General features: G+C 44.9%; 1 protein-coding gene across 1 annotated transcript in view; it reads left to right on the forward strand.

The window, feature by feature from the left end:
- Window positions 1-22,179, forward strand: part of SLC1A2 (solute carrier family 1 member 2) — a 51,056-nt gene that overhangs the window by 20,695 nt on the left and 8,182 nt on the right. The window contains exons 7-9 of the mRNA XM_060159404.1: window positions 3,508-3,741; window positions 8,937-9,131; window positions 13,122-13,256. Coding sequence (XP_060015387.1) covers window positions 3,508-3,741; window positions 8,937-9,131; window positions 13,122-13,256 — 564 coding nt within the window. The remainder of the gene's footprint in view (window positions 1-3,507; window positions 3,742-8,936; window positions 9,132-13,121; window positions 13,257-22,179) is intronic.

Raw genomic sequence — 22,179 nt, forward strand, 5'->3', positions numbered from 1 at the left:
GAAAGTCCCTCCACTTACCTCCACTCCAGGTGTCTGGCCCACCATCTGTCCTATGCCTGAAAGTCCCAAATTTATCACTTTAGTGGGTTAAAACCAAAGGCATTGAATAAGATGCAGCTAAATAAAGTAAATGGTTTCCAAAGACTAACCAAGGACTATCTGTATTTCATCAGCTGCAGATCAGATTTTATTCCTGGAAACATTGATTTATTTGGAAACATTGATTTCCAAACACATCAGAATTACCCAGGAACTTGTTTGAAATATAAATGTCCCAAGGCCAGCTCCAGGAAATTCTAACTCGATAGGTATGTGGTGGGTCCAGGGGATCCATGTTGTTTCAGGCAGGCCAGGTAATTCTGAGGCAGAAGTCTATGGACGCACTGACTGAGTTCAGGGTATGTTAGTGCTGTGGACGAGTCTGTTTGTGGAGTAGAGAGCAGACCTGAGGGGGCATCTTGGCTGGAACCTTAGGATGACAAGGACTGAGGCGCAAAGTGGGCAGAGGCAAGGATGGGTGATGCAACAGTAAGAAAAAGATGCCACAGGCCAGTCCTGGATGAATCAGTGGCTTTGAAAATGAAGCCCAGAGCTGAGGATATAGCCAGTCTCAGGGCAGCAAGGGAGCCATTCCCTCTCCCAGCTCTGTAGTTATGTCCTTCTAACTTAGAAACTGGTCCAACAATTACTGGGCATCACTTGGCTTCAGAACACTCAAGGGAGCTCTCAGCCTCTTTATGCACTTTAGTTTATGGCTTTGTTTGCTTCATCTCAGAAACTTTAAATGGTGACCTTGAGCCCCAAACATTTGCCTTTTCTTTTCCATTGAGTATATTTTCAACAAGGTAATTCGTTCATATGGAAACCCAGGAACTCAGAAGCTCCAGCTCCTGAGTGGAGGCTTAAGCTACCTGCTTTGAAAACAGGTGCAGGGAAGTCATGACCCTAAAAAACATCATAGAACAAAGTCTCTTTCCCTGTCCTAATTAAGGCTCATTCTAGCTCCAGAGACCAAAGTGTTTGGGTTAACTAGGGCCGCTGCTTGCCATATTTATTTACCCTAACACTCTACCTTCCGGCCTTTGAATGACACTGTCTGTTGATAGTGGGGACTCAGGTTTCTCCCAGCGAGCTGAGTGCTCTGGAGATAACCTGTCACCTCTCTCTAACATTGGGCTCCGGCAGATGTGTCCTCCAGGGGTCTCTATAGCTGGTCTTGCTTGGCAAAGAGCCTTGAACACATTTTCTCTCCATTCTACAAATCGCTTGTCCTAGAAGAGCAGGAAGATTGAATGGCACCCAAAACAGCTCGTATTTGCGTTTTTCTGGACGTCTTTAAGGGGCGACTGGTGCTTGGGAAAGAATTAGTCTCCTGGTTTATGAAGCTGGATGCTTGTTGGTTTTATCAGAAAGTGCATTCTGCTTAGCTGTTTACAATCGCAGGGAACACAGAGCTGGCCCCTGAGACCACCCGACTGATCTATGAGATGCTGTGACTATGGGCACAGAAAGATAATATAAAATGGTGGGAAAGCCGAAGGTTTAATGACTTGATGCCCTAATTCCCAGGAAAGCAGCCCTCAAACATCGCCAGGCTTCACCTCCAGGAATGGAGAAACGGAGACTACAGGCTAGATGCTCCTCAGGGAGAGTAGCCATGCTCACGTAACTGACACTAACTACTTGGTGTCAGTTACAAATCAGCTCTTTCAGGAGAAGATTCCTCTTGGAAAAATAGTTTGCGCATAAAAACATGCGCAATTGGGTGGCAGTAGCCTGTGAGATGCCTTAGAAAACCTCTTCAACTCAGACTTGACTCATGACGCATAGGTGATGAGGGGACATGGGGTAGATGTGTGAAAATAGAACCTGCAAGGGACTCCTGTGTCAGAAGTCAGAGAACTAATGGCACTGACAGGGATGGGGGAGGGACTTTTGATAGCGCGTACCTATGCATGTTCAAAAACTTAATCCTCACAGCAATCCCATGAGGTTGCAGGTAGCCTCTCTACGCCTCGACTTGCACATCTGTAAAACGGGAATAAGTCACTAACCAAGGTCATATAGCTGGTAAGCGGCTGGACAAGCTCCGTGTCTCGTGTAATCGTGTATATGACTCTCGTCTACTCCTCATGGCTTTGCTTTAACCCAGGAAGTGCTTTTGCTCCAAACAACTGAAAAAACAAAAGCCACCCAATCTGCTTGCTGGCCCTCTCTTTTTCCTGACTCCCCTCCCCAGGCTGGGAGCGTGACTTCATTTGCCCCACAGTCTTTCTTTCAAATATGTTCATAATTCTTAATAAGGTGTCCACGTTCCCACAAACATTTTCATTTCAGTCAGAAGTGTTACAGGCTGAACAAGTTCATGCTCTAACACCACCGGATTAGGCAATAAAAAAAGGGTGTTGCCAAACAAAAAGTATACCCAAGACGAGAGAGAGCGTGGTTAGCTGACTCAAGAGTGAGGACAACGGTAGATTGTTTCCAAGCGTGCTATAAAATAATAATAATATAGAAATATAAAATAAGTCTATTTTAGGATAGATTGGTAGAGAACAAATTGTCTGCTTATGTACAGAAAGCTACAATTGCTCCTTCAAGGAAGTGGTTTGGTTGACAGGGATGAAAACCCCCAGTGGCAGAGTTTCACAGATCTGAGATTCTTCTCCTCCTCCTTCCTGTTTTCATGGTCTTGGGCCAGTTATTTAACTTTTCCAAACCTCAATTTCCTTGTTTGCCAAACAGGCATAATGATTCCTTGGTTTTAGGGTTTTTGTAAGAATTAAGTGTGTGGATGTGTCCCCATATTCTTGAAACACGATGGATGGCAGCCAGCGTTACTCTTGGAGTAGGTATGGAAAGAAACACTTTCAGACTTGGAAGAATAAAACCACATTTTTCTAAACATGCTTCTTGGCTCAGATGGTTTTCTTGTTTGGGCAGCTCTCTCCCTCTCTCTCTCTCTCTCTCTCTCTCTCTCTCTCTCTCTCTCTCTCTCTCTCAATGTATTTCCTAGATTCCTTCCAAGGCAAAAACAAAGCACTATCTGCAAACACCAGTGTTTGTAAATTGGTGAAACTCTAATGAGCTTTCTGAGAAGCTCTAAGTTTATTCTCAATTTTCAAGGAAGGAGATCTGGAACAGAGAAATCAAATAAGATTCTCAAAGATATAACCTGGGTGTCTCTCAACTTTTATCTTGGTGCTTACTTAAGAGGTGGTAAATCATGTCTCCTTTAGCCCTAAAAAATTACCTGAGCAACAAAGTTTGCCTTGGGATTTTTCATCAAAGCAGGGGCCACCAGGTCCATAGGAAATATTTCAGATAATGCAGTTAGTCGGAAGCAAACTATAGCATCTATTGAATCTCATAGTCCTCTTTTGGCAACACTCTACAAGAATGCAAAGGGTTTTCCTCAGGGTGTGGTATGAAGGAGGGCCCTGATTTCAATTCTGAATCCCATCACCAGCTCTTCAATGCTTTTTTTTTTTCTTTTATGTTTTTCAGGTACTCTCCCCTAGGTATCGCCTGCCTAATTTGTGGGAAGATCATTGCCATCAAGGACTTAGAAGTGGTTGCTAGACAACTGGGGATGTACATGATCACGGTGATTGTCGGCCTCATCATCCATGGGGGCATCTTTCTCCCCTTGATTTACTTTCTAGTGACCAGGAAAAACCCTTTCTCTTTTTTTGCTGGAATTTTCCAAGCTTGGATCACTGCCCTCGGTACCGCTTCCAGGTAGAGAACACAAGAAATCACTGTTGTTTCTCTCTGCTCATTCCTTTTCCTTCTTTGTCACTTCCTCTTTTTCAAAACCTTCCCATCACAGCGTTCAGTGAGAACACTTTTCACATGTGTTTAAAATATTTTTGAAAAAGTGGAACATTTTAGATTCTTCACTCCTTTTAGGAACTTTTAAGCTTTCTGATGAACTTTTTGCTGGTATGTAGCTGTCTTGGAACTATGATCTCATATTGTTTCCCAGGTGAATACATGCTATTCATCTCTAGACATAATTTGCCACATATAGCATCAGTTCAGTTTTAAATGTTTTCCAAAAGGGTGTAACAGGATGTTATTTTATTTAAGAAATTCTCTCACTTGTGATTTGAGAAAGGCTATTATATCACTGTACTGGAATAATTTTTCAAAAGTAGGAGAACAAGGTTTTGCAGGGTAAACGGTAGGTTAGGTGAGATTTTTCAGACAAACCGGAAATCAGACAAGTCTTTGAACCTGTAATGGAACTACTCTGCCCCATTGACTTTGAGGAAAGTCAGGTTGGCATTGATTTGACTTAACATTGACCGAGAGTCAGTTCCTTCTTCATTACCTAGTCCCAGTTCCTCCCAGAGGCCAGTGAGGACTCCAGAGATGTGCAAGCAAAAAAACCTCTTTTTTTTTTTTTGATATCATATTGGACTGAATTTAGCAAAAATAAAACCAACAACCCAACAAAAACAGATACATAAGAAACAGCCAGCAATGTAGAATTTCAAAGACTAAAAGAGTTTTATTCTTTCAGCCTGCAATAGTTGCTTTTATTTCTGCACGTGTATCCTTGGGTCACAAAACAAAGACTGAGGCCATAAAGCAGGTGGCAGGGAGGCAAGTAAACTCTGCAACCCATAGCTCAGCGTTATCTCTGGAGTCACAGGTTGGCAGGTCCTTGTTACAGAACCCATGACCACTCACTGCCAGGGAGGCAGCCGCTCTGTGACACAGGGAGACTGCTTTTTTTTTTTTTTCCAAAACTACTGAGCAGTCAGTCAGGTTTTTCTTAAGTGACCTAACAGGCCAATAGTGGTGACAACCTGGGAAGGCCAAATTATATCTCCATCTTGCAAATCAGTGAGAATTCTGTACTCGTAGAACGAGAGGTTTCAGAAAAAGTGAAAATCTATACAATTCGGGAGATCTAGATTCTGCATTCAGTTTCCCAAGATGAAGGGAAACACTTCAAAATTTTCTTTTTCCTTCTTGGTCCTATACATTTCTTATCGCTAAGTATCTCTATCCATAAAGATTTTCTCATTTTGGTGAAAAAGTTAACTTTTTTTTCAAAAATATAAACAATCATGTTTAGTTTTATTTTTGTTTTCTGGTTATGAGCATGGTATTTGGTCATTATGAAAAAGTTCAGACAGTGTATAAAATTTTGGAGGAAGAAGAATGGGCAACACCACTGATAACTGGTAGTAACCTTTTTGTTAATCTTTACAGTTATGTACATTTCCAGTTCTTATTATGTATAGATATTGTACACTGCTATTTTCACTGGTCAACATATCATAAAAGTTATGTTATATCTATTAATATAGCTCTTACTATATCTATTACTACATATCTATTACTACTATTTTTAAACTTCATAATAATATACTGTAGGTACTACAATACATCCCCCACCCCAAATGTACATTTAAACCTTGTCTATTAAACAGGGCAGTGACAAGCATCCTTGTAAATACATTTCTGCAAGGATGTTTGGTGATCCCCTCGGGATAAATTTCTAGAAGTGGAATTTCTGAATCCAGTGGTAAGCACCCTGATGGTTTTGAAACATGTCACCAGATTACTATTTAGAAAAGTACACTCATTTATGTACCCACAAACTGGGTACGAGTGTGCCTTTATCCACCTGCTCATCAACACTGAACATTATCTGTCACTTTAATACTTTCAAATCCTATTGGTGAAAAGTGATCTCACTGAATTTGCATTATTTTGATTACTAGTGAGGGGAAACATCTTTTTTATGTTCTTTTTGACCATCCTTCCCTCCCCTCTTCTGCCCTGTGAATTGTTTGTGAGCTTAATTTCCTGTTGGGGTGTTTATCCTTTCCTGATTGGTTTTCAGCTCTCTACATGTATAGAAATATCAACTCATGTGTCATATGTTGTAAATAGTGTCCCCCTTCACTTGACATTTGTCTTAAAAACTTACAGCGCTTTTTTTTTTTTTTTTTTTTTTTTTTTTTTGCGGTACGCGGGCTCTCACTGCTGTGTCCTCTCCCGTTGCGGAGCCCAGGCACAGCGGCCACGGCTCACGGGCCCAGCTGCTCTGCGGCATGTGGGATCTTCCCGGACCGGGGCACGAACCCGTGTCCCCTGCATCGGCAGGCGGACTCTCAACCACTGCGCCACCAGGGAAGCCCTTACAGCGCTTTTTGCCACTAGCAGGTTTTAATTTGTATGTAGTCAAAGTCGTCAGTGTTTTCCTTTGGTATTTAGAACTTTGATTTTGCTTAGGGATATCTTTTCTGCCAAAGATTATAAAATATAACTTTATATTTTCTTCCAATACCTTTATGGTTTTGATACTACACTATTTCAAAATATTATCATTATCTTTTCTTTTGAATGACTAGACAATTATCCTAGCCCCTTTATAAGACAAAGGTAAATCTTAAAAGCATAGGGGAAACCCAAAATCATATTTAAATCAAAGACAAATTCTTGGGTTATCTGACCAAGACCACAAACATTAGACTCATATCTCCCCCTTGCCCTGTATTTCATCTGAAAAAAAAATATGGTTTTAATCTTTGGTTAAAATGTGGCTCTTGCCTAGATGAGGAATTTCTTTTTAAAAAAAGTCACTGCAGCAGGAGTCACGTACTAAGAATTAACTCAGGGTTTATTTGCCCTTATGACCACAGGGGAAAAGCCCTGGGACAGCCAGCGCTAAATATACTTTCCACCTCCTCAGACGTTGGACTGAATGGGGATGTGCAGGGGAAGGGTTGACCCCGTTTTCTCAATAGGCACAGAGGCTGGTGTCAGGGCAGCTGAATGGAGTGGGGATGGTCTGCGACACGTCTCTCTGCATCCCTCTGACTTCCGAGTGCGCTGTTAAAACTAATCTGGATAAAAACAAGAAGAATCTCAAGTACCAGACAGTTATTATTCTTTTGAAGACTGTCATATGGCCACTGAGGCAGGAACCAAAAAACAATGTCAGAATGTCAGCCTGTTAACACAGGAAAGAGTTAAAATTCTCAAGTCCCAGTTTGGACTGATGGGGTACATATGGATTTTTAAGACACAAAGCCTGTCCGGTAGTGACATTAAGAATATTTTCATGCCTTACCAGTTGTTTCTTCCAATCTGTTGAATTGTCTAAAGACCCTTTGATGACACTGTGGGAAAATGAATGCAGTAATGATAATGGATATGTTCCAGTCCTCCCAGCAGTGTCCTTAGATTCATACCGATGAGAATTCAGCTGCCAACCATAGCCTTGCTGCCATTTCAGGCTAGTCATGGTGTCCTGGTAACCTCAAAGGGGTCTTAGGAAAGGGCTGGGAGTGTGTGAGAGAGGAATAAAGGGACACTAACTTCTCATTAAAACAGCTGGGGCAGCAAGCCAGGTACGATGGCAGCCCAGCATGTGAATGAGGCCAGACTCCAACTTTTCTCCCTGGGTTTATAAGGCTTTGGTAATGAGAGATCTCCAAGCATCCATTTCTTCTCCCCACCTAAGACCAAAGAGGAGGCATGAGAAAGACCCTTGACCTAAAATCACAAAGAATGTTCCAGTAAGATGACTCTGGTTTCCCTAAGGTTGTTAATAGGGCTTGTGGGTCCATGGATTGATAACATGCAGATCTAGGAGACCCTAATTTTAGAACTTCAGGGACTTTTATGGTTCTGCGTGGGCCCTGGAATCTGCATTTTACTTAGCGTGCCTGCAGCTGACGGTCCTGTCCCGCTCTCTGAGAAACTGACACCTCTGCAGATGTCTTTGTCCAGCTTGGCTGGAGCCCTGATTCTGACAAGTAGAAGGAGGGAGCTATGACTAAGGCTGTAAATGCAAGAGAGAAAAATGTGCTGTCTGCACTGGGGACAGTTTGCTAACGTTTGAATAAGAGAGAAGAGAATGGACCACAAGGTACTCCCATGGCAGTTGGAATGTTCTACATTGCTTTCCATATCACTTAAACTTTGAAGCAAATCCGCCTGCCCTCCCATCACCTCTATCCACATGGAAATAATATTCTGGCTTTCAGCAACACTTACTCTTATAGGTCTCCTGTTTTAGAAGGCACAGAACATGTCAGGAGTTCTGGCCTTTGAGATTGATTCATATGGTCGTGAATTCCCATCCCATGCCTGGGAGGAGTGGGGATGAAGTCACTCCACGTTGGGTCTTTGATTAGCTCCAGAGCACAGGCTTTTCTGCCCTATGTCATTGGAGAGACTGTAGAATTGGCAATGACCATTTATCAGGGAGCTGGACTGTCTGTGAGGGTCCCCAGTGAATTGCTAGAAGCTTGGACTCTTGCTAAATGGTCATTAACATATTTGTCCAGCCTTCTCAACATTAGCAGGCCCGGCTCAGGGCAATTCCCAGGGGCTAGATACAACCCGTGTAGTCATCTTGTTGGAAACAGTGTTTCTAGCATGAAATTATGGGTCATTCAAGAATTCCTCATTCCGTCTTACTGTTGATAGCTGATCCTTTTCTGACACTTTATTTTGGCAGCCCAGTTGATGTGGGCAATCACATGGGCTTCAATATTTAATCCAAGATGGAAACAATGACCAAAGGGAAAGGAGAACTTGAAGCTCTGAGTAGATCTCAAAAGCTAGAACCAACAAAAATATTTTGCTGACTATTACCATGTTAATAAGATTGTATTTGAGACCCCAAATCAATGGGCTTTTTTTTCTTTATTATTAGAATTAAATTTTATTTGGATTTTATTTTTTAAATTTTTACTGGAGTACAGAACTCTACTCAATACTCTGTAATGGCCTATATGGCAAATCGATGGTTTTTAATTTAGCTCCAGACACTGCTTTTTTCAAGTCACATTGATTGGAACAAAAGAACGAAAGCTTTGTGGTGGCATTTCGGTTTGTGCTTTGTCTTGCTTCTCTAAAATGGACATAACTCTTGTCTCTCTCTCTTTCTCTTTGCCCCTTAGTGCCGGAACTTTGCCCGTCACCTTCCGTTGCCTAGAAGAAAATCTGGGGATTGATAAGCGTGTAACCAGATTTGTCCTACCAGTTGGAGCAACCATTAACATGGACGGTACAGCCCTTTATGAAGCCGTAGCCGCCATCTTTATAGCCCAGATGAATGGCGTCATCCTAGATGGAGGCCAGATTGTGACCGTAAGGTGAGTGAAATGGGTGGTGTGAAGCACTGAAACAACTTTTGACCTTATCCCCTTCCACGCTAACTCCATTTCACAGAGGCCACTTGAACTGCTGTTCTCCAGTTAGAAGAATGGTGAGGGAAGTAAAGGAGAAGAGGAACTACTGGCAGGCTCAAAGGGAAGATTGGTTCAGAAGGAATCAGGCTCATACTAATGCCTTATGTTTGTATTGCCCATGTGAAATTGCTTCAGAAATGTGATATTATTTGATTTTTAACAATCCTGTGACATTGCAAGGCAGTTATTTCTATTATTTAATAGATGAGGAAGCACAGGCTTCAAGGGGCATAGTAGTTTGTCTGAGGCTGTAATACCATCAGTAACGAGCCAGCAGGGCTGTCACTGGGGCCAACATCGACGGACTCTGGATCCAGTTTCTCTTTCATTAAAATATGTTCCCTTCAGCATTCCAAGGAGTGACGGCAAAAATGATGAAATACGGGGAGGAAGAGATTCCTCAATATAGCATAACATTATATTACAAATAAACAGCAAATATTTTTTGTTGTTTTTACTAAAGGTATTTTTACCATATGTATTCATCATTTTAAAAAATTCAGAAAGAATACTTTTCCAAGACGTCACTAAAAACACATCGCTTCTCTGCAAACTTAAAGATCACACCTACTTACATATATTAATTTATCTAATCCTCACAACCACCCTATGAGGTATGTACTTGTCTCAGTCAGCTCGGGCTGCTGTAACAAAATACCATAGACTATGGCTCAAACAGCAGATGTTTACTTCTCACAGTTCTGGAGGCTGGGAAGTCCAAGATTAAGGGGCCGGCGGGTTCAGCTCCTGGTGAATGTCCTCTTCCTGGCTTGCATATGACTGCCTTCTAGATGTTTGCTCACATGGCCCTACCTTGGTGCATGGAGAGAGAGAGCGAGCTCTCTTACATCTCTGCTTATAAGGACACTAATCCCATCATGAGGGCTCTACCTTCATGACCTAATTACTTCCCAAGGCTGTATCTCCAAACACCATCACACTGGAGGTGAGGGCTTGAACAAATGAATTCAGGGGGGACACAACTCAGCCCATAGCAGTACTGTAGGGGAGCCTCAGTTTCCTGTATAATGGGTACAATAATCATATATTCTAGTGTGGCTGAGAGCATAGTCACCTGTCAATAAATGTTAGCTACTAGTATTATTACTATTACTGATGCTTAATAAAATACAGTACTCCTAGGATATGAAAGAAAAATGTGACTATGATATAGTGAGTGCCGTGATGTTACTCAGTGGAAAACGTGCTTTGGGTCAGGTTATCAAGCCATCTAAGTCCTGTCCTAACAGATTGCATGTGAGACTGCCAATCTCCCTTGCTTTAAAATTCAAAGACAAATAGAGCTTCTTAATGGCCCTGAATTCTCCCCATTGATGAAGCAACCATGCTTCGCATCAAGCTCACACCATTAGATGAGGACTTAGAGGTGGGAGGATGTACCAGGGAGTGACCAGGTGGTTGAGACTGTGCTTGAATTATTTAAATTTATCCTTTATTTTAACAATGATACGACTGAGAATTTTCACTGGACAAAGGATAAAGTTGGCCAAATATATTTAATACTTGTGCCCCTGGCAACTTCAGCTGAATCTGCCATATCTGTACATGTCACAAGGGCTGTCTCTGGGGGGACCGCCCCCTCTCCATGGAGTGTATGTAGTTCAATGTCTTCAATTTAGTCAGAAAAATATAGCCAAGTCCAGCTTCATTGCTGTGCTTCCAAGTACATTCCTCATCTTTTCATTTCCCTGCAGGCAGGAGAACAGTGGCCAGGAATTCTCAGCAAATTCATTAAGTCATAGCGTTTTCAATGTGAGGAGGAATCAAGGGACATCAAAAGCCAGTGTGGTATTGGAATCAAGCAGACAAGTGTTCAAATCCCAGCAGACCATGTTCAAGCTGTGTGACCCTAAGTTTCTCCACCCTTCCAATCAGTGGTACTACCGTATGTACCTTGCAGGGTTACTGTGACATTCTGCTGTGATTAATGTGTGTGTGTGGTAACTTGTACAACATCCAAGAACCAGCCATAGGGAAATGAGTCAGGGAAGGACAGGAAAAGCAGGAGGGGATAAAAGGACATGGGGAGATCACCGCCCAGGGAGCTTTCACAGGACTTACAATGCCCCAGACACTCCACCTGTGGTCAGGTGAGGGTATAATTGGGATGGAGGAACAGAAAGAGAACCAGCCACCAGGAAGGTTTCTTTATAGGATTTTGTCTCACACAACCAAGGGGTAACAAGGCAATGTGGCCACAGTACACAGGGATGTGTAAGAGTGACTCATGTAATAGAAGCAACTGATGTAAACAAAATTGCCTAGGCCAAGATCATTGGAACTTGGGAAGCTCCCCTTCCCTGGTGTTCTATCCATCTTGGGAAAATGACTGAGAATTCCCACCTGCCATCTCTCAGGACTAAGGATGTTTTCATTGCAAAGCAGCTCTGGTGGCAATGTGCTGGCCTCTTCTAAGTGCTTTATTTCTGAGCTCCTGATGCCTCTACAAGTGAGACACCATTGTTATCTTCTTTTCTACAGTTAAGAAAATCAAGGCACAAAGAGGTTAAGTAAGTTGCCCAAAGTCATGTGGTTAAGTGGCAGAGTTGGGATTTGAACCTAGGTCATTCAACTCTAGAACCTTCACTGATAACCACTACACGCTACTACCTCCTATGACCTAGATGGATCTCCCACCAAAATGGAGTTCTTTAAACCCTGACAACAACTCCATGTTAATGGAGCAGGGGAAAAGCAAAGATGGGTTCTAGATCCCACCTAGTGGAAGTGTCTATTCTGTGAAAGCCTAAATGTGGGAAGGATGGCAATGTGGAAAAACCAGTGCAAAACACAAGACCTCCCAGGACCTTTCTTTCCTCATATGTAAGAGTAGGTAAATTTGGGTTCCTCTTGACCGTAAGACCAGGATTCTGAGCTTGGACACACCAGTTGGCAAACCAGTTTGGGAGTCTGATTCTTAGTTTCAAGCCCGAAGACCTACCAAAAAAATTCTGGAATCATATAACCACAAAGAAAGCAGCCCCTTTTTTCTTTTCAGCAGCTAGAAAAGCAAGTTGCAAATCCATGTTTTCATAAGCCTCCTTCCATTTAGAAATGATGATAGCTTTTATAATTAACATCCAGAAAAGAGGAGAAAAAGTCACTGCCCTTTGCTGGACCACAGAGGCCCTCTGGTGTCTAGACAGGGCCCTTGAACCCTAGATTAAACCCTCTTCCGGAGACGACTTCAAAATGGTGCTGAGTATGCCCTAGGCATTGCTTGGAAAGCAAGGGATGAGATGCTTCAGAAGGAAAGCCTCCTGTTATTTTATTGTCATGTCTTGGCACCCTCTTTCTGAATAATGTATCTTCCAGCCCATGGTGGAACGTCCAGGCATCTGAACCTTAATGCCCTTTGGAATTCTTTTGATTTGTTCCCCCGATGTCCACTCAGTTGAGTCTGGATACTCGCTGTTATGAGTTCTCATGTTAACATTGGCAACCTTCTCAGACTCTTGCCACGCAGACTAGAAGTCTCTGCTTCTCACAGAGACGTAAAGGGGTAAGCAGAAATGAATGCTGTGGTGTTCCTGTGGAAGGATTAAGGGTGACTTGTTTTTCTTCTTTAATATTTCCTTGCCTGCTTTTAGAGCCACGCTTACCTTGTTTGAGCCCTGTGATATATTCAGTGAACTGGATGTCGTGATGGGGGTAAGACTCTCATCCATGAATTTATGAGTTTCCACCAAGGTTAAGCAGCATCCAAATAGACCCTATTTCCTGGGTCTTGGTCCTCCAGATTTCTTTATTCCTTGGGAGGAGAAGGGGATTTTATGATTGCCGGCAGAAATGAGAGCCGAGAATTGCCTGCCAGGGATGGTTTTGCCAAGACCACTTTCTCTTCCCTTGACCCGGCCTTTTCTGTTCTCACAGCCTCACGGCCACGCTGGCCAGCGTTGGGGCAGCCAGTATCCCCAGTGCCGGGCTCGTCACCATGCTCCTCATTCTGACGGCTGTGGGCTTGCCGACCGAGGACATCAGCCTGCTGGTGGCTGTGGACTGGCTGCTGTAAGTGTCTGTGTGTGTGCTTCTGCTGGGGATGTGAACACTGCCTCCCAGGGGTGGACAAGATGCAGGACTGCAGCCAGGATCTTCACCAATCCCCCTGAGAACTCCCCTGTTTCCCTCCTCCTTTCTTCCTTCCAACATCTGCTGAGTGCTTATTTGGGAACCAGAGAAGGAAAAGAATCTTTGAGGGCTTCAGAGTCTAGCGGAGGAAGCAGGTAAATTATAAGACAAAGTTAAAAGCAACGCTATAATGGGGGCTGCCCTGGTGGCGCAGTGGTTGAGAGTCCGCCTGCCGATGCAGGGGACACGGGTTCGTGCCCCGGTCCGGGAAGATCCCACATGCGGTGGAGCGGCTGGGCCTGTGAGCCATGGCCGCTGAGCCTGCGCGTCCGGAGCCTGTGCTATAAGGGACCCTTACCAAAGCAGGCAAAGGATCTCAAGGCACTATGCTGAGTGAACGAAGCACAAAGGAATATATACTGTATGATTCCATTTCTATGATGCTCTAGGAAAGACAATATAATCTCTGGCAATAGAAGGAGATCATGGTTGCCTGGGCCCAGAAGTAGAGGCATGAGGATTGACTGGGAAGGGCACAAAGAAAGCTTTAGGAGGGATAGAAATGTTCCACGTACACAGGTATGCACAGGTGTCCACATTTGTCGAAACTCACCATACCACACGCTTAAAATGGGTACATTTTATTGTATGTAAATTACACTTCAACAAAGTCGATTTTAAAAGAGCACACACATCGAAGAATAGCGACGGAGACAGACACACATCCCAGTCTAGGATGGAAGGGCAGAGTGGAGAAGTCAGAAAACAAGGAAGATGGCTGCTGAGTGTGAGGGCCTACGATGCGCCAGCTACTGCGTGGAGCCCTTCGCCGCTGCCTCTAGCAACCGCCATTTTATAGATAAGAAGCCTGAGGTTTAGGGAGAATGAGTGGAGATTGGGCCCCAGGTCTGCTTGGCTTTGGAGGCCACCAATTCATAATCATGGCCGCATTCAAGCTTCTAAAGGCAGTGACAGCTGAGCTGGATCATAACGGGTAAGTAGAAGTTACCCAGGTGTCCATAACTGTGTTGGGGGCAATAGGACTTTCTGGTCAAGGCCAGCCCGCACAAAGGCACTGAGGCAACAAATCGTATGGGGACCTATGAGTGGTTTGATATTGTTGGAGCACAAAGTGTAAGGCAAGGAGTGGCAAAAGGTGAGGCAAGATGGACAGCCTTGAGGCCATGCAGAGATGCTTGAACTTGACAGTGTCTACATAGCCCAGCTCCCTTTCCCAGTGAAGGGCATTGTCCTAGTGTGGGACTCTCAGCCCATTCCCAAAGGTGGGTCAGTCTAGCCAGATGGCCCCCCAAAAGGAGGTTGGAATCAATTCTTGCTAAGGTCTCACTGGGGCTCTGATATTCTATGGGATGTACACTGATACTTCTGGTCCAGCACTGGAGCTAAGTGACAGGAGCTGGGGGATGCCATTGGCTTCAAGGTCAGAGGCTCGGAGTAACAAGTGCAGAGATCCAAGGCCAAAGTGCTCACACTTATTTTCTTTTTATTACCCTACATTCCATTAGCAATCTTTCTGACATTTATTGACAAAGATTTTAAGAGCCAGAAGCCACATTTTATGGACTTGAGTTTCCTCGATGCTAAAACAAGTTGCACTCTTCTACAACCACCCTTCCAAAGAGAGCAACGTGCAAGTGACTGAAGGGAGGAAGGACATCTGGGAAGGCTAGAAGGAAGCCTGGTCTTTCCAGAAAGCTTGCTTGCTGTTGAAGTTTAGGTTAGAACTGAGAAGTGCACTGAATCTGTTCAACTCAGGAGGGCTGCGAGGAAGGGCACGGATCTTCCTGACTGGTTCTTCCGTCACCAGAGAAATGCTCTGGAAATGCCTTTAGTGGGAAGGTGACGAGCAAAGGAAATGACTCTTATCTGTCCCTGCCTGTCTCAGGCAGGGGTGGCGGGGTCCTCAGCGCCACCTTGGTTGCTCTCTGTGCCCTACGCTGGCCCCAAGGGGCAATCTTTCTCATGAGGTCCATTCAGACGGGGCAGTCATGGGGGCAGCTGAGATTCGGTGGCAGTGAATCGTGGAAGGATTTGGAGGGAATAGGATGGAGACAGAGGGGTGGGGTTGGATTTGGTTAGGAGGAGGACAAAGAGGAAATGAAGACAGTGGCAACCGCTTGGGGACAGAGCACACAGCAGGAGCTCAATAAATGCATGCTAAAAGTCACCCACAGAGCTGCTGCGTGATAACCAGGGGCCTTTCTACACATGAAGAAAGACAGAGGAAGCTATTAAAGTCCCAGCTGCTTCCCTTGTGGCTTCGGCTTACTGAGCCCCCTGCCTCTTTGCCCCTTGAACTTTCGTTGTCATCGAGGGTCCTTTGCCTGCTCCAATTACATTGCCTATTCTCTTCTTGGGCTTGTTGCTGAGGCTTGAAATCCACCATTAGAGATTCATCTCTTTAACAGTTATTATTATAGATGCTGCCTCCATTATAATGCAAATGCATTTAAGTGGAAAAATGTACTTGTGTTATCAGGAATGAAGGAAAGGAGCAGATATTTGGTGGTACCACCATGCTCTTTTTTTTTTTTTTAACATCTTTATTGGAGTATAATTGCTTTACAATGGTGTGTTAGTTTCTGCTTTATAACAAAGTGAATCAGTTATACATAAACATATGTTCCCATATCTCTTCCCTCTTGCATCTCCCTCCCTCCCTCCCTCCCTCCCTATCCCATCCCTCTAGGCGGTCACAAAGCCCCAAGCTGATCTCCCTGTGCTATGTGGCTGCTTCCCACTAGCTATCTATTTTACGTTTGGTAGCGTATATATGTCCATGCCTCTCTCTCGCTTTGTCACAGCTTACCCTTCCCCCTCCCCATCCATGCTCTTTACATCAGTTTAAAGTTAATCCTTAAAGATCACTATGGTGTGTTTAACAGATGAGGAAACTGGGCATCAAAAGGCACAGGGGAGCTTGTGTGGCCAGGTCAGGGCCCTTCACGCCACCGCACACAGCATCCTAGTTGGTACCCAGCAGATCTAACAGTGGGGAGGAGGAACAGAGGGGTCCAGAGTCAGAGACGTTGGGGAAAACAGACCGATTCGGGTCACCCCCGGTTCTACATGCTAATCAGAGAATTTTTTGTTTGACCTGGTTTTTCCCCTCTCCCAGGACTAAAACAAAACAAAACAAACAGGTTAAGTGGGGACAAATGGGATACAATCAAGGTCTCAGCCACTCTTAGAATTCAAGTCCTCCAGCCCCACCCCCCCAGGTCATTCACTGTGGGCCCTGTCTTTCTGACAGTCATGTGCTTCCAAGCCTGTTGGAGGAGAGTCACCTCATGAAACATTCAAGACCCTGTCTCCTCCTGACCTAAATGTTAGCGAATGGGCGCTCAGGTGCTCACACTTGCACCCAGAGCAGGGCGTCTCAACTCTGGGGCTGAAACGTGCTGGCAGAACAACAAGAAAATGATGATACATTTGGATTAACTCTACTGATGAAATTGCATTTGAGAAAACTCTACCCCAGGCTGCAGCTGGAAAGGGAAGAGTGATTGAAGGCTCGCCTCGAGTTCTGGGGTCTGATCTCAGATGGAAAGAGGCCCCGTGATCAAGGGAAGAAAGGCAGAGGCAGGAGCCCTGGGTCTGAGCTCTGCACCTGGTCGCTGTGGGGCTGCGGGCGAGTTACTCACTCTCTGGATTCAGCTGTGTCGTGTGTACAATGGGAACAGTAACTTACCGGCTTGAAAGCACAGTCTAGACCCCATGCCCTTGAGTGCCCTTCTAGTTTTAAGACCCAGACTAGGCTTCTGCTGGTGACGGATGTTTGTATACAATAAGCATGAACGTTCCTTTTCAGAAGCAAAGAAGAAGGGAGGGTAGAGGATCCTGGAAAAGTGTGCATAGGGGTCTGTAGCTAGGTCAGATCTGCTTTGAATTAGGAATGGTTCCACATTCTTTGTCACCAGCAAGAGGAGTTCTGGAAACACGTTCTTGGTCATGGGCGCCGTGGCTGTTGGGTGCCCATCAGCGTGTGAGTGGGGCAGGGGCATGAGTTGAGAGAGGGGGTGCAGGGATTCCCTGGTGACACGTAGTCTGTGGAGGGAGAGCAGAGACAAAGAACAGGGGGGCGTTTCTTTTCCTCCCCAGGCAAGGTTTGTAAGCTTTCAATTTGTAAGCTTTCAACTTTTCAATTTAAAACCAAACAAAGCCCGCAGTGACATTTAACATGCCAGAGGGTTTGCCAGCTGCTGGAGATCAGCCAGCCTCATTACTGCCCGCCGAGCCCTGGACGTTTTTCAATGAACAGGCTTAGCTGCTCTGTAAATGTCATGGTGGAAACCAAGATTCTGAGCCCTGAAAAGTATCCGAGTCCTAGAACACCGGATGGGTGGGGCTGGTAAAAACAGAACCTTCCCCAGAATCTAAGAAGCCCTTTGTAACAGGAGTCCTTGGCAGGTGTTTATGAGATCTTGTGACACCCCTCTCTCCCTGAAGGATTCAGGATGGAAGGAGAACTGTGGGCCAATACCAGGAAGAGATGATAAATAACTGGGTCTGGGAAAAGGAAAGCCAAGTGGATCTATGGCCCACTTATCACATGGGACTGCTAGTGAGATTGTTCCTGGGGACATATTTGCTCATGAGGGGGTATACTTGAGGCGGCACTTATAAGGAAGCCTGAGGGCGCCTCCACCCTGCAGTGGGCACTCAGAGGCTCCCTCATTAGCCTCCCAGGATGGAATGGAGCATTGGTTCGCAAACTCGAGCGTGCACCCAAACCTCCTGGAGATTCAGGAGATCTGGGGAGGGGCCCGAGAAGTAGCTTTTCTAACAGGGTCCCAGGGGATGCTGATGCTTGGTCCAGGGACCTGACTTCCAGAAGCAGTGGACCAGAATTAGGGAGCAGCAGTTCCTGACTGTAGTATATGAGCATCTCTACTCTTTTTTGAGCACTGGTTGACATCATGTGCGTCCACTCAATGAAACTAGATCAAAAGGACACAGGACTCTGACAACTAATGCTCAGTGAGCGCCGCTTCACTGTCAGACATTGTTCTAAGCACTTTACACAGACTTGTTTAAAAAGTTGCAGCAAATTAGGAGGCAGCTAGTAATATTATCCCTGTTTTACAGTTGAGAAAACTGAGGCTTAGAGCCAAGAAACTTATCTCAGTTTAGTAGATATTAAAGGGCTGAACTGGGATTCAAAATCAGACAATCCAGCTATTCCTTAGATGTTCCAGGCTTGCCCATCTGTGTTCTCGTTCTCTTATTTAAGACACACATAACTGATTTAACCCTCATTCCATGTCTGGTGGACACCGATCCCTACATCTCCCCTATCTCTGAAGAGTCTAGGGGCTCATGTTTAAGCCTTTTGCTTTGATTTCCTATTTCCACTGATTCTCCTTTTTTCTGCATCTTACCTCATCTTCTTTCTCTGTCATCCTTAGCGTGACATCCTTATCCTTTTCGACTAAGTCTTTTCTTCCCCTGCTAAAGTGTCCCTGACTCAACACAGTGTAATTGCCCATCAGGGGGGTGGGGTGGAGGCGGGGCGATAGTTCCACACAGTGAAATCATGTTTTAATGCTCACAAAAGGAATATGTGCTCCTGGAAGGGAGAGGAGGGACCAAGCTCGGGAGAGTTATAAAATGAGAAAGAGAAGTCTCCCTTCACTTACAATTGAATCTTGAAAAGGAGCAGAATATGCGACTCCCTGCAAAATGCCAGTTGGCATGTGGGTTATTTTAAGCTGAAAGCAGTCAAGACCCAGCAGACTCAAGACAAGCTTTTTACCTCCCCTTAACTGCCCACAAGAATTTAGAAAGGAGGCCTATACCAGGAAGAATGCTATTACCAGAAAGAACTTTTTCACCAGAGAGACTTACCTGTGTGGCAGGGCAAACATTTTTTTACCGAATATTTGCTCTTCCTGTGAATTGTTTCCCCCCCGTCCCTTTCAAGCCCCAGACCCTTATCCCCTTCCTTAGCTTAGGATGGGATATAAACCTCAACTGCCTGACTGCTTTTGAGTCTCCTATTTTTATAAGGCTCAGGTATGTACAAAATTAAATTTTCCTATATGTACAAAATTACACTTGATCTTAGCCATAAGGCCGAGAAGCGATTGTATATGTACAAAATTAAATTTTCAATATAATTATTAGACCAGCCAAAGAATCTAGAAGGGAGGAAGGGAAAATTTTTCTGCCCCTATAATTTCAGGTCTTGTTTCTCTGAAGTAATCACTGCTAATACTAATTTACAGAAAGTAAAATGTTAATAATAGGCATTTATTTTCTTAAAAAAAAAATCCTTTAGTGTCCCCCACACGGGGAACCTCTCCCTACACCTGTTTAGTTCCAGTCTCTGCCTGCCTCGCTGGGCTTCCTGGCTCTCCTCCTCTGTGTCTTCCCCCAGCTTTCAAGACACCTCTCTCATTCTCCTCTGCAAGGGAATCTTGTGTCTCTCTCCTCCTTCTTCTAGATCTTGTCCTGCATCCTAACTTTTCACCACCAAAATATCCAACTGGATGTTCGCTAAACAAAAGACAGTTCTCCTTCTAGAGTTAATCTGCCACTTCTTAAATAATGATCCATCCCCACCCTGCGTCCTTCACATACCTGCCTACCTCCTTCCCCCAGGTCCTACCTGTGTCATAAACGAATGTGGTATCAACTCTCAAAGGGCTAATAGTCTAGTAATGGGGATAGATGTGGTCAAAAAATCCCCACAGTGCTAGGTGCAAAAGAGGAACGTATAAGACGTGATGGAGGAGTAAGATAGGAAGTGACTTGCTCCCCTTTTCGCTTGGACTAATGATGATGATGGCGGTGAGCAGTTAAGGTTGAGCGCCGAGTTTGGGTCAGGCGCCCTGTGAAGCCTTTTATAGGCAGAGTTTGGCTGAGGACCTCTCAGAGGACAGGCGCTCCGTATGGGTTAGCCGTTGTTACCTTCTCCACGTGCTTGCAGGTGGACATGACTTTCCGTGTTTTACAAATGAGAAAACTGAGTGGAAAAAGCTGTTTTCCCAGCTAATCCTGCTGGAGCCAGGATTGCAATTCAGGCTTGAGTCCAAAATTCACACTCTTAACCAATGCTTCTGTGGGTCCTTCTTCCCTTCCCTAATCCCATGTGGTTTGAGCTCTCAGCTGCCCGGAACCGTACCAGCCTTCTCAAGGTCTGGGGCCTCAGGCGACCCACCTGCCACACTGTGCACCCTGCATTCTGAGAGGCAGGCACAGTGATCTGTTTCTATGAACATTAAGCTGACTCGTATGAAATTGCCAATAGTCGGCCTTTCTGGACTCATTAAAATGGGAATTTCACGTGGTTCACTCCAATACCAGGGACCAGATGAATCTTGAGTGACCCTGCCCCCTTGGTTCTGTTCGTCTGTGAGCAGGACTTCCAGACAATCCCACCATCTTCCTGCCAGAAGATTTAGACTGAAAGGAGAAGGAGAGAGAGCACCTTGGCAAATGTTTTTCTTCCAGGGCACCAGACCCGGCGCCGCAGCGTGAAGGGGCTTCGTCAAGCTCCCCTCTTGGTTCTGATTCCCGGTAGTCCCCAAAGAATAGCTATGTCATCTGTAGTGAATTCATTCAGTTAAAGATTCTGCCTTCACCTCTGTCCCCTTCTCAAGGTCCCGACACACCACATCCAGACCCAAGAATAACAGCAAGCCCTCTAAAATTCTTCTTACCAAGCAGCCTAAAAACTCCGGAGGTCAGCAGGGTTTCATGAACGGGTCAGGGCTGTTGGGAGAGAAAATGAAAGTATTTGCCTGTGGAGAAATTTTCCACATGTGAACCATAAATCCCCATATCCTGCTTTTGGCCAGAATCGGACTTCCCCAGAGTTGGTCAGATATTCCCCTGGTGGCCTCAAGAGCAAACTGAAATTTCTGTCTTCCGTCTGCCTCTGTCTACCGTTCTGTCTCCTCGCCGTCTCAGTCAGTCTTCTTGAATAAGTTGATTCTACATAGTACGCCCTCTTCCTCATCTCTCATTCAAGTTTCTAGCGATGGAGAGCAGGCTTCTGTTGTCCCTGCCTTGTATCGAAACTACCCTTGCCAGGTCAATCATGGCCTCTTCGTTGCTGAAACCGAGAGACACTGGTTTCCCTTATCTCACCCGACCTACAGGCAATGATGGGTATTGTCCTTCACACCTCTATTTTTGAAACACTCTTCCCCCAGGCTCTTCTAATTTCCTGCCACCTTTGCAGGCTCTTACTCCTTTGCCCAGTCCTTAAATATTGGTGTCCCTCAGGGTTCTAGACTAGATTGTCTGCTTGTCTCACTCTACTTCTCCCCAAGGATGAGCTGAACCTGCCTTGGCACCCATCCATGGCCTCTCTAGGTGTTGACTCCTAATTTCCTACCTGTAGCTCAGCTGTCTCTCCTGACCTTTAGTCCGTATTCCCAACCACTTGCGGGACGTGATACCAGAATCTTTCTCACCCCAACGAGTTGTGTCCCCTACATGTGGTAGCCCTGTCCACTGGTTGTCCAAACCAGAAACTCGGGAGGAATTCTTGACTCTTTTTCTTTTTTATTCTCTATAACCAATCAGTCCTCAAGTCCTGTAATTCTGTCTCCTAAATGTCTCTCAAATTCATCTTTCTCCATATTCCCCACATCTTCACTAAGTGGATTTTGCTCTTTCAGTCTTGCCATCTTTTATAATGGAACAAGCGTGATCCTTCCCTTCCATGGCTCCTTGTCACACACGGGATAAAGTTCTAACTCCTGCACTTGACTGATAAGGCTATACATGATTTGGTCAGTCCTTACTTTCTGCCTCTCACTGTACTCACTAGTCATCCTGAACACTCCTGAGGGCGCCCACCTCTTAGATTTCACACGTATTAGTTCTCTCT

Source organism: Lagenorhynchus albirostris, chromosome 9 (genome assembly GCF_949774975.1).
Source record: "Lagenorhynchus albirostris chromosome 9, mLagAlb1.1, whole genome shotgun sequence".
Taxonomy (NCBI): Eukaryota; Metazoa; Chordata; class Mammalia; order Artiodactyla; family Delphinidae; genus Lagenorhynchus; species Lagenorhynchus albirostris.